At 47.3% G+C, this 16,353-nt stretch overlaps 2 protein-coding genes across 6 annotated transcripts in view; both read left to right on the plus strand.

Moving 5' to 3' along the window:
* Positions 1–11,382, plus strand: part of NUP98 (nucleoporin 98 and 96 precursor) — a 129,416-nt gene extending 118,034 nt beyond the window's left edge. For 4 of the 5 annotated variants that reach the window (XM_055320508.1, XM_055320509.1, XM_055320510.1 and 1 more), the window contains exon 33: positions 66–1,417. In XM_055320508.1, coding sequence (XP_055176483.1) covers positions 66–283 — 218 coding nt within the window. In that variant the 3' untranslated portion in view covers positions 284–1,417. Of the gene's footprint in view, positions 1–65; positions 1,418–11,223 lie in introns of those variants that run through there. The other variant, XM_055320512.1, reaches the window with a different exon arrangement.
* CHRNA10 (cholinergic receptor nicotinic alpha 10 subunit) lies at positions 11,327–15,953 on the plus strand. The gene is made up of 5 exons (XM_055320513.1): positions 11,327–11,408; positions 12,335–12,480; positions 12,917–13,071; positions 13,805–14,337; positions 14,986–15,953. Exons 1-5 carry the CDS (start codon positions 11,327–11,329, stop codon positions 15,441–15,443), a joined length of 1,374 nt encoding a protein of 457 aa, XP_055176488.1. The 3' UTR covers positions 15,444–15,953.
* Positions 15,954–16,353: the final 400 nt, after the last annotated feature.

A 16,353-nucleotide genomic window follows, 5' to 3' on the forward strand; every position in this document is an offset into this window, starting at 1 on the left:
CTATACCCCGATGCCCACCCTTACCACCCCTCATCCATGGTGCCCACTTCATTTTTTCTCTCTAGACATGGCCAAACGAGCAGCCAACCTGCTACGGGTGGTATGGAGCCTTCAGCGTGCCCCTGATACAACTTCTGACTCAACACCAGACCCTCAGCGAGTCCCTTTGGGCCTCTTGGCTCCCCACATTGGCCAGCTCCCCATGCCTGAGGACTATGCCTTGGAGGAACTACGTGGCCTCACACAGTCCTACCTGCGAGAATTGACTGTTGGGAGCCAGTGAACTCCCAAGTTCCTCCCACCACACTCACATGCTCATTCACACTCACCACACTGAAATCCCCTGCATTGAGTTAATGGGCACTGTTTGCCATTCTCTTGAGTGGCTGTGGAATCCATCCTCTTTTCCTGCTGCCCCAAGCAGCATCCTCCATTTATTCAGGGCTTTTCTTAATACTTAACAAAGCATAAGGGCTTTTAGAACCCAAAAAAAAGGAGCCAAGTCTCTTTTTACTTTCCTTAAGATCATTCTTTTTTCTCCCCCGTTTTAAAAAAATGGTCAATAAAATACCTTTGGCAAAATTCCCCCCAGAGAACCAGGGAATCCTTTTCCACCTTCAGCTGTTCTGGATCTTGTGACCCTCCATGCCAACCTGCTACCCTAGTCCTACCTCAACCCTTTTATACTAGGACAAATGTGTTAATCAAGGATTGTCCTTCCTTAACAGATAAACTATCCACAGAAGAAAGAAGAATTTGTCTCTTAAGTAGACTGAGAATTAACACTGTTTTAGAGTCAAAAGAGGGTGGGACTAAGTTAGGAAACAGAACAGGGTCTTTCTGACTCATTTTAGGGTGGAAGTGAGTGCCTGCCACAGAGGGATGAATCTTCAAGTCTTCTTTGTTCCTTTCTTGAATGTCCCATGAACACCAAACTTTTCCTACTATCATGTGCAGGAACTCTTGGTCATAGACCCCATGTCTCTCAGAGGCTCCAGAATTCAGTTTGATCCCTGGTTTTCAGTCCTCTTGCTAGGCTTCCTGTCTGGATTTGCCTGAAGAGTTTGGATAAAACAGCATGTTGGGTAGCCCTCCCTGTCCTTTTTTTTTTTCTTTTTTCTTTTTTTTTTTCCCCTCCCTGTCCTTCTTATTCTGACGCAAAGCATTTCCTACCCATTGTCTACAGTCCCAGAAGTAAATCCATTACTGAGGCAGGCAAGGAGCCAGGCTTTTAAGGGCAAGTGGAGGGCCTTTGCCACACTGCTGCCAACTATGGGGAGTCCCAGATAAAGGCCTGCGACAGCTGGTATGAGAGCTGTCACAGACAACATGGCCACCTCTGGGTCTTTATGCATGAAGATTATGTAAAGGTTTTTATTAAAAAGTATATATATATATAAATAAATGATCTAGATTATTTTCCTCTTTTTCTGAAGCTACTTTCTTAAAAAAATAAATAAAATGTTTATAGCATTCCTGCTATTGGCTTTCCCTTTGTGTTTCTTGAGCCTTCTTAACTCCAAAGATCTTTATTTACAGTGGCCTCAGTCTAACAGGAGATGGGCCATGGGTTAAAGAAAGAACAATCAAAGGCTAAATTTATTAGGGCAAATTTAGGGATGAGATTATTAATTAACACTGACTTCTTATATTGATATAAATATACTTAAAAGCATATATTTCTGTGCTTGGCTTCCCAGTAGGGGATGGGGAAGAGTCTCATTGCCCAGTGGAATAAACTTAAGATTCAAAGCCTGGCTTTTCTGCTCTGGGGGGTTTTGTTTTTAAACCTTGGGTTTAACCTTCACTCTTTTATTTTTTATTTTTATTTAAGATTTTATATATTTATTCATGAGAATCAGAGAGAGGCAGAGACACAGACAGGAGAGGCAGGCTCCCTGTGGGGAGCCTGATGCAGGACTCAATCCCAGGAATCCAGGTTCATGACTTGAGCCAGAGGCAGAAAGAAGCTCAACCACTGAGCCACCCAGGCACCCCACACTTCACTCTTTTAATTTCATTTTCCATTGTGTAAGGGGGATGATGATCTTGGATGTTGCTGCTAAACACAGCTGTTTTCCAGAAGGAGCAAATAAATCTGAGGAGTACTATTTGGATTTTTTTTTTTTTTTCCTGTTAAACTGAAGGTGTGAGCAAATTCCAGATAGGCTTAGGTCTAAGACACTGGGCCTTGGAGGAATTTGGAGATAAAGCAGAGTGGATCTGGGGCTTTAATTTAGACCTCCAAAGATTAAGGATAACTCCTGGGAATCTCCCGCCATTACTAACTATGAACCTGAGTCACAGAGCATTACTGGGCTTATAGCAAAGAATTCCTGTTGTGGTTTCCTCATGAGAAGTTGTTTTGTGAAAAGTGAGTGTGCTATAGAAATGGTTAGCCTTTTTAGACGTATTAAGAATTGTGAATATGGGCAGTATTCCCTCTTGTGACAAGTATTTCATATATATTCTTTAAAGGCTCTAAGTCAAATGTTTATCGTAGCTGTGTTACATCACAGACAGATTTATAGTTCAAAGTTAATGATAAGGGGATCCCTGGGTGGCTCAGCGGTTTAGTGCCTGCGTTTGGCCCAGGGCATGATCCTGGAGTCCTGGGATTGAGTCCCACATCAGGCTCCCTGCATGGAGCCTGCTTCTCCCTCTGCCTGTGTGTGTGTGTTTGTGTGTGTGTGTGTGTGTGTCTCTCTCTGTCTCTCATGAATAAATAAGTAAAATCTTAAATAATTTAAAAAAGTTGATAAGATGACAAGCTCCTCTTCTACATTACAAAATTTCATTGAAATAAAATTTTAAGTTTCTCAAAAATATAAAAACAGGAATCTGTTTTCTCAAAACTCAACAGACTTGTAAAATCTACAACCTCATAGAACATCCAAAGTAAATGTATTCCTTGTCAAAGTGCTGGAATGATGCCAAAATCAAAGTCCGGAAAGGTCTGGATATTAAATTTTGAATTAGCTAAACCAAGGCCTGCAGAGTAGCTGCTTTTTTCAGATGTTTTACTCTTTGACTCAGGTGCTACTTTGTATTAACAGAAAATTACTCCAAATTTTTTGTTTTTCAAAGAACCAGTCTTTGACTTATTGACCAATTTTTACCAGAGTTCTATATTGTAATGTATTGATTTCTGCTTTAAACATTCATTCCTTATGTTTTCTTGAGGGCTTTTTTTTTTAACCTTTTACTGTAGAGATTTTCATCTATGCAAAAGTAAAATGATGTAATGAATCCACATTCAACATTTGTGAAATTCCTCCAATCTTACTTCATCTCTACCTCCACTGTTATTTTACCCACCCCACAATGGTATTTCTAAAGCAGATCATCATTTCATCAATACTTAAGCATTTCTAACAGGTAATTTTTGTTCTGTTTTATTTTATTTTTTTTTTTTTTTTAGAGAGGGAGCTCATGAGTGGGGGGAAGGGCAGAGCGAAAGGGAAGGAGAGAATCTTTTTTTTTTTTTAAATTTTATTTATGATAGTCACACACAGAGAGAGAGGCAGAGACATAGGCAGAGGGAGAAGCAGGCTCCATACACCAGGAGCCCGACGTGGGATTTGATCCTGGGTCTCCAGGATCATGCCCTGGGCCAAAGGCAGGCGCTAAACCGCTGCGCCACCCAGGGATCCCGGAAGGAGAGAATCTTAAGCAGGCTCCATGCCCAGTTCAGAGCCTGATGCAGGGTTCAATCAAATAACCGTGAGATCATGACCTAGTTGAAATGAAATCAAGAGTCAGATGCTTACCGACCCAGTCACCCACCTGGGTGGGTTACCAACCCAGGTGCCCCACCAACAGGTAAAACATAATTAAAACAAAATTAACAGTAATCCCAAGATAGCAGCTAATACCCTCTGCATTTTCAAATTTCCCCAGTTGTCTCAAACTACATTTTTATGGTTGAATTGTTGGGAGATTTATTTTTGAGAGAACATGCATAAACATGGTGAGGAAGGAGAAAGGGAGAAAAAAATCTCAAGCAGACTCCCTGCTGAGTGAGGAGCCCAATGCAGGGCTCAAACATACGACCCTGAGATCACAGCCTGAGCTGAAATCAAGACTTATTCAATCAACTGAGCCATCTAGGCACCTCATGGTTGAATTGTTTGAATTAGGATCTAAACAGAGTCCACACTTTGCATTTGGTTGGTAAGTCTCAAGTGTCGGTCTATTACCAGTGCACTCCCCCCTCCCCTTTTTTAAATGCCCTTTATTTGTTAAAGTAATTAGGTCAAAAAATAAATAAATAAATAAATAAAAATAAAGTAACTAGGTCATTTGTCCTTTAGGATTGAGGACCAGGACCTTCTAGGTTCGGCTGGTTGTGCCTCTACATCCTTAATACTGGTCCTTCCTATATACTCCCCCTTACTTCCTATATACTGCTGGTTAGATCTAGAGGCTTGATTAGATTGTTTCCTTCTCTCAGCTGCCCCCTACTCCCTGGTAATGGATGGTGGTGTGTTACCACTTCAGAAGACACATGTTTAGGTTGTTCCACTTTTAGTGTTGTTAACATTGATTGAGGTGTTGTCAGCCTTAGTCGCCCTTTATATAACTTCCCATCAACCTTCTGTCTGATGATAATCATGGCAAAGGGTCATTATTTCATTATTGTATATCCCTTACCTTTTTATATGTGGTAATTTGTTCTTTTCAAAATAGAGGCTTAAATCATACTGCTATTGTGCAGTTAATTTTTTTACTTTGTTCCCTGCCCCCCCCCCCCCCCCCCCCCCGCCATGGCTTCTTAAAACTCACCCACCAACTTCTGGATTTTTTTTTTAATATATATAACAATATAACATTTTCACCCCAAGTCACAGAAAATAAGATTATGAGAAACATTTTACCTTTTTTTTTTTTCAGGTAAACACCAATTAACACATTAGTCTTTAGTCAAAGATTATACTATGTAAATGAGACAGGGAAACCAAAGAGGAGAGAAAGAGCTGGTGGTTGTTTTTTTTTTCCTTTGCTGCTATTCTGGTTTCTAGTCTTGCTAGGACCCCACTTTACCCATGCCTTGTAATGCAAATAGACTGTGTCCTCCTTGTGAGGGACAAAGAGTTCATGATTCTCTAGAATAAATAACATCTAAGGAAGGACCAGGTGAAGATGACCTATAAAAGCTATCATATATGCATTCCAGACCTTTGGAGCTAAACATGTCAGAGCCAAGAACCCCTGGCTCCAAGGAATAACACCTGGGCCTTCATCTTCTAACGAATTCCTGGATGCCTGAGAGGACACATAAACTAGACCACCATCCTCAATAAAACCACAAGTCCCTGAACAGAGATATGTTCTTTTCCTTTTTAAGTCTCCCGGATACTCTCTCTCTCTCCATAGATATATATATCTTTGGTAAACTACTTTCACCTCCTGCTGGTTCACAATTGATTTTCATCCTGTGTGAAGCCAAGGACTCTCTTGGCTGGTCCTGAGGGACATCCCCACCACCCTGTCCTCCCCAACCTGCTGGAATCAGAAAGAAGTTGGGTTTTTTTTTTTGTTTTTTTTTTAAGATTTTATTTATTTGAGAGGGGGAGTGGCAGAAGGAGAAGGAGAAGCAGGCTCTCACCAGGGAGGTCAATGTGGGGCTTGATCCCAGGACCCTGGGATAATGATCATTAGCAGAAGGCAGATGTTTAACCAACTGAGTCACCCAGATGCCCCAAGAATTTGAATCGTGTGCCATATTAGATGAATCCCAAATGTGTTTTGTAAATTGAAGCTTCTTTAACTCTTTGGTCTATTCTATATGTGCACTCCATCCTTGCTGTTTTGAAGCACTTTTTTTTTTTTTTTTTTTTTTTTTTTTTTTAAGTAACCTCTGCCCTTAACATGAGACTAAAACTTAGGACTCGGAGATCAAGAGTTGCATGCTTGAGGGATGCCTGGGTGGCTCAGCAGTTTAGTGCCTGCCTTCAGCCCAAGGTATGATCCTGGAGTCCAAAGGATCAAGTCCCACATCGGGCTCCCTGCATGGAGCCTGCCTCTCCCTATGCCTATGTCTCTGCCTCTCTCTGTGTGTCTTTCATGAATAAATAAATAAAATCTTAAAAAAAAAAAAAAAGTTGCATGCTTGGGACACCTGGGTGGCTCAGCAGTTAAACATGTGCCTTCGGCTCAAGGTGTGATCCCGGAGTCCTGAGATCGAGTCCCACATCAGGCTCCCTGCCTAGAGCCTGCTTCTCCCTTTATAGGATATTGTGAGAATTATGAATTAATATATCTTACAGTTCTTTGAGCAATACACAAAATAGTCAAATTACTATTATTTAATATGTCCAGTATCTGTGATCTTTCTTGTTTCTGTGATTGTTTTCTTGTTTCAGCTAATTCTCACTCATGGAGTATGATATTTTTGGTAACAGCTTTATTGAGATCTAATCCACATTACCATACAATTACCTAAAGATTTTATTTTAAGTAATTTCTACACCCAGTGTGAAGGTCAAATTTACAAACCCAAGATCAAGAGTTTTATGCTCTACCTACAGAACCATCCAGACACCCCTACTATAATTACCCATTTAATGTATACAAGTACCCTTATACCAAAGCTAAACGAAGACACTACAAGAAAACTTCAGACAAATATCTTTTATGAACATTGATGCATAAATCCTCAACAGAATACCAGCAAATTGAATTCAGCATATCAGAAGGGGTACACACCAGGACCAAGTGGAATTTATTTCTGAAATGCAAGGATGGTTCAACATATGAAAATAATGATGTAATACACCACATTAACAGAATGGGGAGAAAAGCTTATGACCTTTTCACTTGATACAGAAAAAACATTTGACAGAATTCAATACTCTTTCATGATAAAGACACTCAACAAACTAGTAATAGGAAGCTACCTCAACATAATAAAAGCCATATATGGGGGTGCTTGGGTAGCTCAGTCCATTAGGTGCCCAACTCTTGGTTTCAGCTCAGGTCATGATCCCAGGGTCCTTGGATTAAGTCCTGTCTTGAGCTCTGCATTCAGTAGAAATCTGCTTGAGAATTCTCTCTCTCTAAAGTAAATCTTGGGATGCCTGGGTGGCTGAGTGTTTAAGCACCTGCTTTCGGCTCAGAGCATGATCCTGGAGTCCCAGGATCGAGTCCCACATTGGGCTCCCTGCATGGAGCCTGCTTCTCCCTCTGCCTGTGTCTCTGCCTCTCTCTCTGTGTCTCTCATAAATAAGTAAAGTCTTTAAAAAAAAAAAGCATATCTTTAAAAATAAAAGCCATATCTGAAAAACCCACAATAAACATTGTACTCCATGGTGAAAGAGTGAAAGCTTTTCCTCTAAGATCAAGTAAGAAAGCAAGGACATCTGCTTTCACCCCTTCTTTTCAACATTATGCTGTAAGTTCTAGCCAGACCAATTAGGGAAGAAAGACAAAAGACCTCCAAATTGGAAAGGAAGAAGTAAAATATGTAGATGATATAATCTTATATGTAGAAAACCCTAAATATTACTAAACCAATGACAGCAACAATGACACAGTTCAGCAACACTGTTAGAACTAACAGATGAATTCAGAGTAGCAGTATAAAGTCAACATGCAAAAATCAATTGCATTCTATACACTAACAATGAACAATCCAAAAGAAAATTACAGAAACAATTCCATTTTTAATACCATCAAAAAGAATAAAATCATTAGGAATGAACATAACCAAGGAGACAAAAGACATACACTGAAAACTAAAAACAGTGCTTAAAGAAATTAAGACATAAATGGAAAGATACCCACACTCCCTCTCAAAATCTCAGTGGTTTTTTTGTTTTTGTTTTTTGCAGAAATAGAAAAATCCACCCTAAAATTCAAATTTTTTTTTTTTATGACAGTCACAGAGAGAGAGAGAGAGAGGCAGAGACACAGGCAGAGGGAGAAGCAGGCTCCATGCACCAGGAGCCTGACGTGGGATTCGATCCCGGGTCTCCAGGATCGCACCCTGGGCCAAAGACCGGCGCCAAACCACTGCGCCACCCAGGGATCCCCCACCCTAAAATTCATATGGAATCTCAAGGGAATCTGAATAACCAAATACAATCTTGAAAAAGAACAAAGTTGGAGGACTCATATTTCCTAATTTCAAAACTCACTACAAAGCTATTGTAATCAAAACAGTGTGGTACGGCACAAAGATAAATAGGCTAGGGAGCCCAGGAATAATTTCTCACATATATGGTCAAATGATTTTTGACAAGGCTGCCAACACTATTCACTGGGAGAAAGGACAATCTTAACAAATGGTTCTGGGAGGGGTGACTGGATGGCTCTGTTAAGCGCCTGCCTTTGGCTCAGGTCATGACCCCTTCTCCCTCTGTGCATTCTCTGATTCTTCCTCAAATAAATAAAATCTTTATTTAAAAAAAATGGTGCTGGGAAAACTGGATATACACATACAGAGAAATGAAGTTGGACCTTTATCTAAACACCATATACGGGGCACCTGGGTGGCTCAGTGGTTGAGTGTCTGCCTTTGAGGAGGGTTGTGATCCCAGTGTCCTGGGATCAAGTCTCATGTCAGGCTCCCCACAGGGAGCCTGCTTCTCCCTCTGCCTATGTTTCTGCCTCTCTCTGTGTCTCTCATGAATAAATAAATAAAATCTTAAAAAAAATAAAAAATAAACACCATACACAATTAACTACAGATGGGTCAAAGACTTAAATGTAAGAACCAAAACTAAATCTCTTAGAAGATAGGGCAAAAGCTTCACAGCATTGGATTTGGCAATGATTTACTGGATCTGACTTTAAAGTGCAGACAAAAAGAATATATAGACAAAATGGGATTCATAAAATATTAAAATTTTGTTCACCAAAAGGATACATCAACTGAGTAGAAAATGGGACAGAATATTTGCAAATTATATACCTCAAAAGGAATTAATATCCAGAATATAAAGAGAACTAAAATGCAACAACACAACCCAATTAAAAAAAAAATAGACAAAGGACTAGAATAGACATTTCTCCAACGAAGATATACAAATGGCCAATAAACATGAAACAATGCTCAACTACTAATTATTAGGGAAATGCAAATCAAAACTACAGTGAGATACCACCTTACACCCATTAAGATAGCTAGTATTAAAAACAACAACAAAACCACTGTTGGTGAGGATGTAGAGAAGCGGGAACTTTTGTATCCTGTTGGTGGGAATTTTTATAGCCACTGTAGAAAGTATGACGATTCCTCAAAAAATAAAAAATAGAATCACCATATGACCTAGCAATTTCATTTCTGGGTGTATAATCCAAAAGAACCGAAAGCTGAGTCTTGAGGAAATATTTCTACTTCCATACACAGCAGTATTATTCACACTAGCTAAAATGTGGACGCAACCAAAGTATTCCTCTAGGAATGAATGGATAAGCAAAATGTAGTATATCCATACAATAAAATATATACAGGCTTAAAGACATTCCAACATATGTAACAAAATGGATGAATTTTGAGGATATTCTGTGAAGTGAAATCAGCTGATTTCAAAACGACAAATGTGTGATTTAGGGGTGCCTAAGTGGCTCAGTTGGTTAACTATCTGCCTTGGGCTCAGGTCATCATCCCAGGGTCCTGGTATCGAACCCCACTTTGGGCTCCCCGCTCAGTGGGGGATCTGCTTGCCTCTCTGCCTCTGACCCTCCCCCGCACTTGTGCTCTCTCTCGCTCATGCTCTTTAAATAAAATCTTAAAAAAAAAAAAAAAAAGACGTGATTGCTCATACATGAGTAAGTCAAAATCATGGAGATAGAAAGTGGAATGGTGGTTGCTGGGGGCCGGGGACTTGTGAATCTAAGTGTGCGTTCCTGAAGGTAGAATGGTCTAACTAATCCACTGGGATTATGATATATCTACTTTTGGTTGACTGCTGTGCATCAAGCAATATGTGAAGTACTTGCCTTGTCTCATTCAATCCTCATAACTTCTGAAGTGAGGACTGTTAATCCCATTATCCCGTATGAAAACATAAACCCAGAGAGTCTCGGTATCTTGCCCAGATTAGACAGCTCATACGACAGAGCTGAGAGTGACTGTAAAGCCTATATTTTCCCTGCTACCCAATGTCAGTGTTTAGGCTTGGGGAGAACACAGGCTCAGATGGGGATGGCTGTAGGCAGTTGGACGTAAGGATTGTGAGCTCCATTTCCTGCTTTGTGGGACCACGCAGAGCAGCCTGAGGCTCAGCCCCCTTCCCACCAGGGAGAGCGTGTTTGGCACCAAGTGCCTAGCCTGAACAGATGTGCTCCATCTCTCACTTGAGGCAGAGCTGACTGTCTAAAGGGAGCATCAGGGTGGGTGGGGGGATAGGTTAACTGGGTGATGGGCAATTCAGAAGGGCATGTGATGTGATGTAATGAGCACTGGGTGTTGTTATTTGCAACTGATTAATCACTGAATTCTATCTCTGAAACTAATAATACACTGTATGTTAATCAAGTGAATTTAAAAACAATAAAAAAAAGCCTCAAGAATTCAACAATGGTGGCAGAGGTAGGAGGACAACACCATACACAGGTCTGGCCCCTCACACCCTTAAGCCCAGTCTTTTGCAGCTCCTGACCCCAGTACCTCTGTGTCTTCCAACACCCCAGCCTGGGCTTGAGCTGAGTCTGGGTGCTGTGTTACAATTTGAATAATTCAGGTCCCAGTGACCTGAGGTGTCAATTTCAGTTGCTCTGTTCCCATGGGCACAAGTGTCCCAACCCTGTAATTAAGCTAAGGAAAAGGGCAGATGAGAGGGGCCTGCAGCCCGGAGCCCTCTGAGTCCCTGCCCCTGTTGTGCTGAGAATGTGCCAGGCTCATCCGGAGTCCAGGTATGGGGAATAGAGAAAGGAAGTTAGGAGGCTAAAGTAGAAGAAGGAAGGAGAAAGGAAGAGAGTATTGGAGGAAGACCAAAGTCAAAAAGGTAGAAAGCAAAAAAAGAGTTCCAGAGGAAAAGACACAAGGAAATGGAGACAGGCTGAGTTGAGACAAGGTAAAGGGGGTGGGGGGGGGGGGAAGTCAAGCACGGGGAAGAGGCCTGAAGAGGCAAGGGTCAACCAGTGGAGGAGAAAGAGCAGATGCCCCAATGCAAGCACTAAAATCCAAGGGCAGGTACAAACAGGAGGGTCGGAGAACTGGAAGGGCCGCCGGCCGGACTCCCCGGCAGAGACCTCAGACTTCCTTCTGACTTCCAGGTATCATCCACATCATCCTTGCCAGCAGGGCCTGATGCTGCCCTCCATCTGACCAGGAGGCTCACCCCCAGAGACCCGCCCTACCTCTTGCTGTGGCAGAGCCATGGGGCCCAGGAGCCACCGCCTCAGCCTCGGCTTCTCTGTCTCCAGCCTGGGCCTTCTGTTTCTGTTCTCACCACTTCCAGGTGTGAAGTGCAGCAAACCAGCCCTGCCTCTCTGGGCACTGCTGCTGTTCCCTTCCTCCCCAGATCTCTCTCCACATCCCATTTCTCTTCACTACTGTGCTGGGAATAAGCGCTCTATCTGGGTGGCAGGGAGGACGGAGGTGTTGAAGAGGATGACAGGAGACCTGCCTGGCTGGGGTGGGAGCAGTGATGGAAAAGCCAGGGGCGGGGTGGGGAGCAGATCACGAAGGACATTGAATGCCAAGCAGAGTTTGGACTTTATCCAGCAGGCAATGGGGGGCCATTGAATAGTGTTAAGCAGCTACTGGCCTGCTCAGACTTGAGTGTCTAAAACCCTCATCTCAGAAACGTGGAGGATGGTTAGAGAGACCGAACTGGCAGCAGGAGCAGTGGGGAGGCTGCTGCTGGGATCCACTCAAGCTTCAGGGGCGACTAAAGGTTCAAAAGATGCCCAGCAGCATGGCTGGCAGGACTTGGGCACTGGCTGGATTGCAGGGGGAGGCAGCAGATAGGAAGGATAATCCACAGATTTCTGGCTGAGGTCACCCGGAGTGGCTGCTGTTTGCTGAGATGGGGAACACAGAACAAGGAACAGGTTTCAGAACAGGAGGGGAGGAAATGAGTTCATATTTTGGACCTACAGAGTAGGACATTCAGGAGTGAACTGTATGGGTCTCGAGCTCAGAAGAAAAATCTGGGCTGAAAAAAAAAAAAAAGCCCAACACCCAGGATTCTGGGGAACAGTACTTGAGTCAGGGGCTGAAAGTGTGGGCACAAAAGCCTAGGGAAAGCAGTGTTTTCAGAAGGGAATGGCCTATAGCATCAGAAGCAGGTGACGGGACGCCAGCCTTGTGGGAGTGGAGGGTGTGAGGAGATGCCCCTGGACAAGGGCCTCAGATGGACAACGCTTCTTCCTGGTCCTTCAGGGTGCTTGGGAGCCGAGGGCAGGCTGGCTCACAAGCTGTTCCGTGACCTCTTCGCCAACTACACAAGTGCTCTGAGACCTGTGGCGGACACAGACCAGGCTCTGAACGTGACCCTGGAGGTGACATTGTCCCAGATCATCGACATGGTGTGTGGTGGTGGTAGTACAAGTGTGGACCATGCCTGCGGCAGTGTCTTGGAATGGGGTTGGGGGGTAGTGAGAGACTGGGATTATTCTCCAAACAATTATTTTCTGTGAATGTTAATATTACCAACAATAATAAGAGCTACTAACTGTTGGATACTAACTGCTGGGCGGGTGCCCACAGTGTGCCCAACACTTGGCACACTTGCATTGCTGCCTAGCAGGGATTATAGCCCATGTAACTACTAAGGAAACGGAAGCCTAAAGAAGAAAAGAATCTGCCAAGGCCACATAGCAAGGTCAGGCCTGGGTAGGAACTGGACTGTGAGCCAGCTGGGTTTATGGCTGCTGTCCAGAGCTCTGTAGGTGAGTGCGTACACACAGGGAAGCGTGTGCATATACGTGCCCACATCTGTGCCCACTCCCTGCCTCCCACTAGGATGAGCGGAACCAGGTGCTGACCCTGTACCTGTGGATCCGACAGGAGTGGACAGATGCCTACCTACGATGGGACCCTGATGCCTATGGTGGCCTGGATGCTATCCGCATCCCCAGCAGTCTCGTGTGGCGACCAGACATCGTACTCTATAACAAGTACTGCCTGCCTGGGCCCCTCCCCTCTCCTACCCCGCCCTTCAGGTGCCCTTGGCTCTGGGTATGCAGCGATTCCCCAACTCCCCAACCTAACCTGGTTGCTATGCTGCCCTGGAAGCTTTCCCCCCAGGACCCTTGGGAGCTGCCGGCAGTTCAGAGCCCCTCCATGACACCCCCACTTTAGTCTGTCCCCAGCCAACCCAGGCTGAGTGTCTCCTGGGGACGCACTGTGTGGTCCGGGGCCAGTTCTGTATCTAGTACAGAAAGGGTTCTGGGGCACAAGTGCCTTTAGACGGCATGTTCCAGCCTTCGGGGCCGCTCCAAGTCTCCCAGGTCTCCCTGAGGACCTGCCTAGGGACTGACTTCCTCCAGGGCCTAACCCCTGGAGCACTCCTTTACGCCTCCGAAACCAGTTGTGTGGTTCCCAGACGTTTCCCCGGTGGTGGTGGTGGGGGGGGGGGGGGGGCTCGAGGAGATCCACGGGTGACACTGCAGCGGGGGGCCGACCGGGACAGGTGTTTTCCCACTGCCCGGCCCGGGCCTAGATGTGGCTCAGCTCGCGGCGCGGCACGGAGGGGCGGGAGCGGGGGGGCGGGAGCGGAGGGGCGGGAGCGGCCCGCAGGGTGCCCCGCCCCCGCCCCCGCCCGCGCAGCCCCGCCCCCGCCCGCGCAGCCCCGCCCCCGCCCGCGCAGCCCCGCCCCCGCCCGCGCAGCCCCGCCCCCTCTGCCCGCAGGGCGGACGCGCAGCCGCCGGCCTCCGCCAGCACCAACGTGGTCGTGCGGCACGACGGCGCCGTGCGCTGGGACGCGCCGGCCATCACGCGCAGCTCGTGCCGCGTGGACGTGTCCGCCTTCCCGTTCGACGCGCAGCGCTGCGGCCTGACGTTCGGCTCCTGGACGCACGGGGGGCACCAGCTGGACGTGCGGCCGCGCGGCGCCGCCGCCGGCCTGGCCGACTTCGTGGAGAACGTGGAGTGGCGCGTGCTGGGCATGCCGGCGCGGCGGCGCGTGCTCACCTACGGCTGCTGCTCCGAGCCCTACCCCGACGTGACCTTCACGCTGCTGCTGCGCCGCCGCGCCGCCGCCTACGTGTGCAACCTGCTGCTGCCCTGCGTGCTCATCTCGCTGCTCGCGCCGCTCGCCTTCCACCTGCCCGCAGACTCGGGCGAGAAGGTGTCGCTGGGCGTCACGGTGCTGCTGGCGCTCACCGTCTTCCAGCTGCTGCTGGCCGAGAGCATGCCGCCGGCGGAGAGCGTGCCGCTCATCGGTGAGCCCACCGAGCCGGCGCGGCGCCCGCCCCCCGCCCCCGCCCCCTGGGGCTGCGCACGCCCGTGGGGGGTCTCCCCCGGGCGCGGCGGCGAGCGGCACAGGCGCCCCACCCCCAGCAGAGCAGCCCCAAGTCCGTGCAGGAAGGGGAGCGCGGGACGAGAAGGCCCCTTCCAGGAAGGACACCCCACCCCACCGTGGTCCGCAGGCCGAATGCGCCGGGTTCTGGCAGTGTGCCAGGCACTCTCCTAGACACTTGGTTTTTTTTTTTTTTTTTTTTGTACTAATGCAGTGAGGCATCACCACCAACCTGTGAGATAGGTTCTGTTATCCCAGTTGTGCCAAAAGGATCGCTAACTTGCCCCAGGTGGTGCTTGTGCTATTTGAGACCGTGACTTTCACGGATTGGGGGTGAGGGTGCAGCGTCCGGCGGTGGGGAGAACCAGTAGGGAGCAGGGAGCTTCTGAGAACCCACTCGCAAGAACTAGGAACGAGGAGACCTTAGCCCTTACCTGCCGCCTCCTCCACTGGGACTGGGACCCGGAGGGCCTCGAGAGCCTCCTGGTGGGGGAGCTGGTGCCTCCCTGTGTTGAGGCCCTGGGCGAGCTCAGTTCTCGCTCTGGGCCCCAGCTCACTCTCTCTCTTGCAGGGAAGTACTACATGGCCACCATGACCATGGTCACATTCTCCACGGCACTCACCATCCTTATCATGAACCTGCATTACTGTGGTCCCAGTGCCCGACCAGTGCCAGCCTGGGCCCGGACCCTCCTGCTTGGACGCCTGGCACGGGGCTTGTGCGTGCGGGAACGAGGGGAGCCCTGTGGGCAGGCTAGACCACCGGAATCACCCCCCAGTCCCCGGCCTCCTGACGGAGGGGCTCGCCCTCCAGCAGTTCCTTGCCGTGAGCCCCGGTGTCTGTGCCGTCAGGAAGCCCTGCTGCACCACGTAGCTACCATTGCTAACGCCTTCCACAGCCACCGGGCTGCGCAGCGTCGCCATGAGGACTGGAAGCGGCTGGCCCGTGTGATGGATCGCTTCTTCCTGGGCATCTTCTTCTCCATGGCCCTGGTCATGAGCCTCCTGGTGCTAGTGCAGGCCCTGTGAATCCCCGGGGTCTGGTGCACGGCACCTCCAGAGAGGGATGGAGAAGCCCGGTGGTTGTTGGCTCTCTGACGGGCCACCCGGTCTCTCCCCACTGTGCTTAAGAGCCTGGGACACCCTCTCTTCAGGATCAGCGAGGCTGACCTCACAAACTACAGGGACCGCTTGTCTGTGTACCCTAAACTCTAAGGGAAATCCAGAGCTCACCACTCCCCTAATTCCTCCAGAAGAGGAACTCTAAGAAGGGTCATGATCAGAACGCAGTCCTGGAGGGACAGAATTGAATTTTGATGCTGCGTGTTAGAGCTTTTGGTGGCGAGAATGCAGGTTATATGAGAAACAGAACTACCATGTTTCCTTGTCTTCTCTTCCTTCCTCGGCGGCTCTTGTGTTAGGGACTTGAGCTTGCCCAACATCCCTCCCTAGGGACTCAGGGAAGGAGATCCAGGATTCATTCTCTAGTTTCCAGAGCAGGAGGCCACACAGGATTTGGCCCCAAAGCCCCAATTCATAATAAAGAAAGTGTGTGCCTAGCACCTCTTTAATGTCCTGTTTTACCCTTGGGGTCTGTGGTAGTGGGAGTTGGGGATCCAGCTTCCTTCCTCTCTAGAGACAGGAACCTTAGGATGCATAGAACAGGGCAGGGATTATGTCTTTGCTGACAAGAAATCAGCTGAGACCCTGGCTGAGGACCTGATGCTCTCTTTGCTGTCAGTCGTGCTCTCTACCCTGTGGAGCTGGAGCCAGTCCACGTCATTCCCACACACTGACATTCAGAGAGCTTCAAAGTGTCCTCAGTGGGGGCGTGCAGAGATGAGCCGTTCACAGAGTATTTGTTCCTTTCTGACTTTCACATGTTTTCTGGCGCTGCCTCTGTGCTTTAGACCCATTTCCTGCCCTCAAGAGCTCCCAG

The sequence above is a fragment of the Nyctereutes procyonoides genome, unplaced genomic scaffold (genome assembly GCF_905146905.1).
Source record: "Nyctereutes procyonoides isolate TBG_1078 unplaced genomic scaffold, NYPRO_anot_genome, whole genome shotgun sequence".
Lineage (NCBI taxonomy): Eukaryota > Metazoa > Chordata > Mammalia > Carnivora > Canidae > Nyctereutes > Nyctereutes procyonoides.

Bases quoted from the DNA above. Each gene is read 5' to 3' on its own strand.
- CHRNA10 (XM_055320513.1), top strand. From the start codon at position 11,327: ATGGGGCCCAGGAGCCACCGCCTCAGCCTCGGCTTCTCTGTCTCCAGC. The intron at 13,072-13,804 runs GTACTGCCTGCC...CTCTGCCCGCAG, and splicing joins GACATCGTACTCTATAACAA to GGCGGACGCGCAGCCGCCGG. The intron at 14,338-14,985 runs GTGAGCCCACCG...TCTCTCTTGCAG, and splicing joins GGAGAGCGTGCCGCTCATCG to GGAAGTACTACATGGCCACC.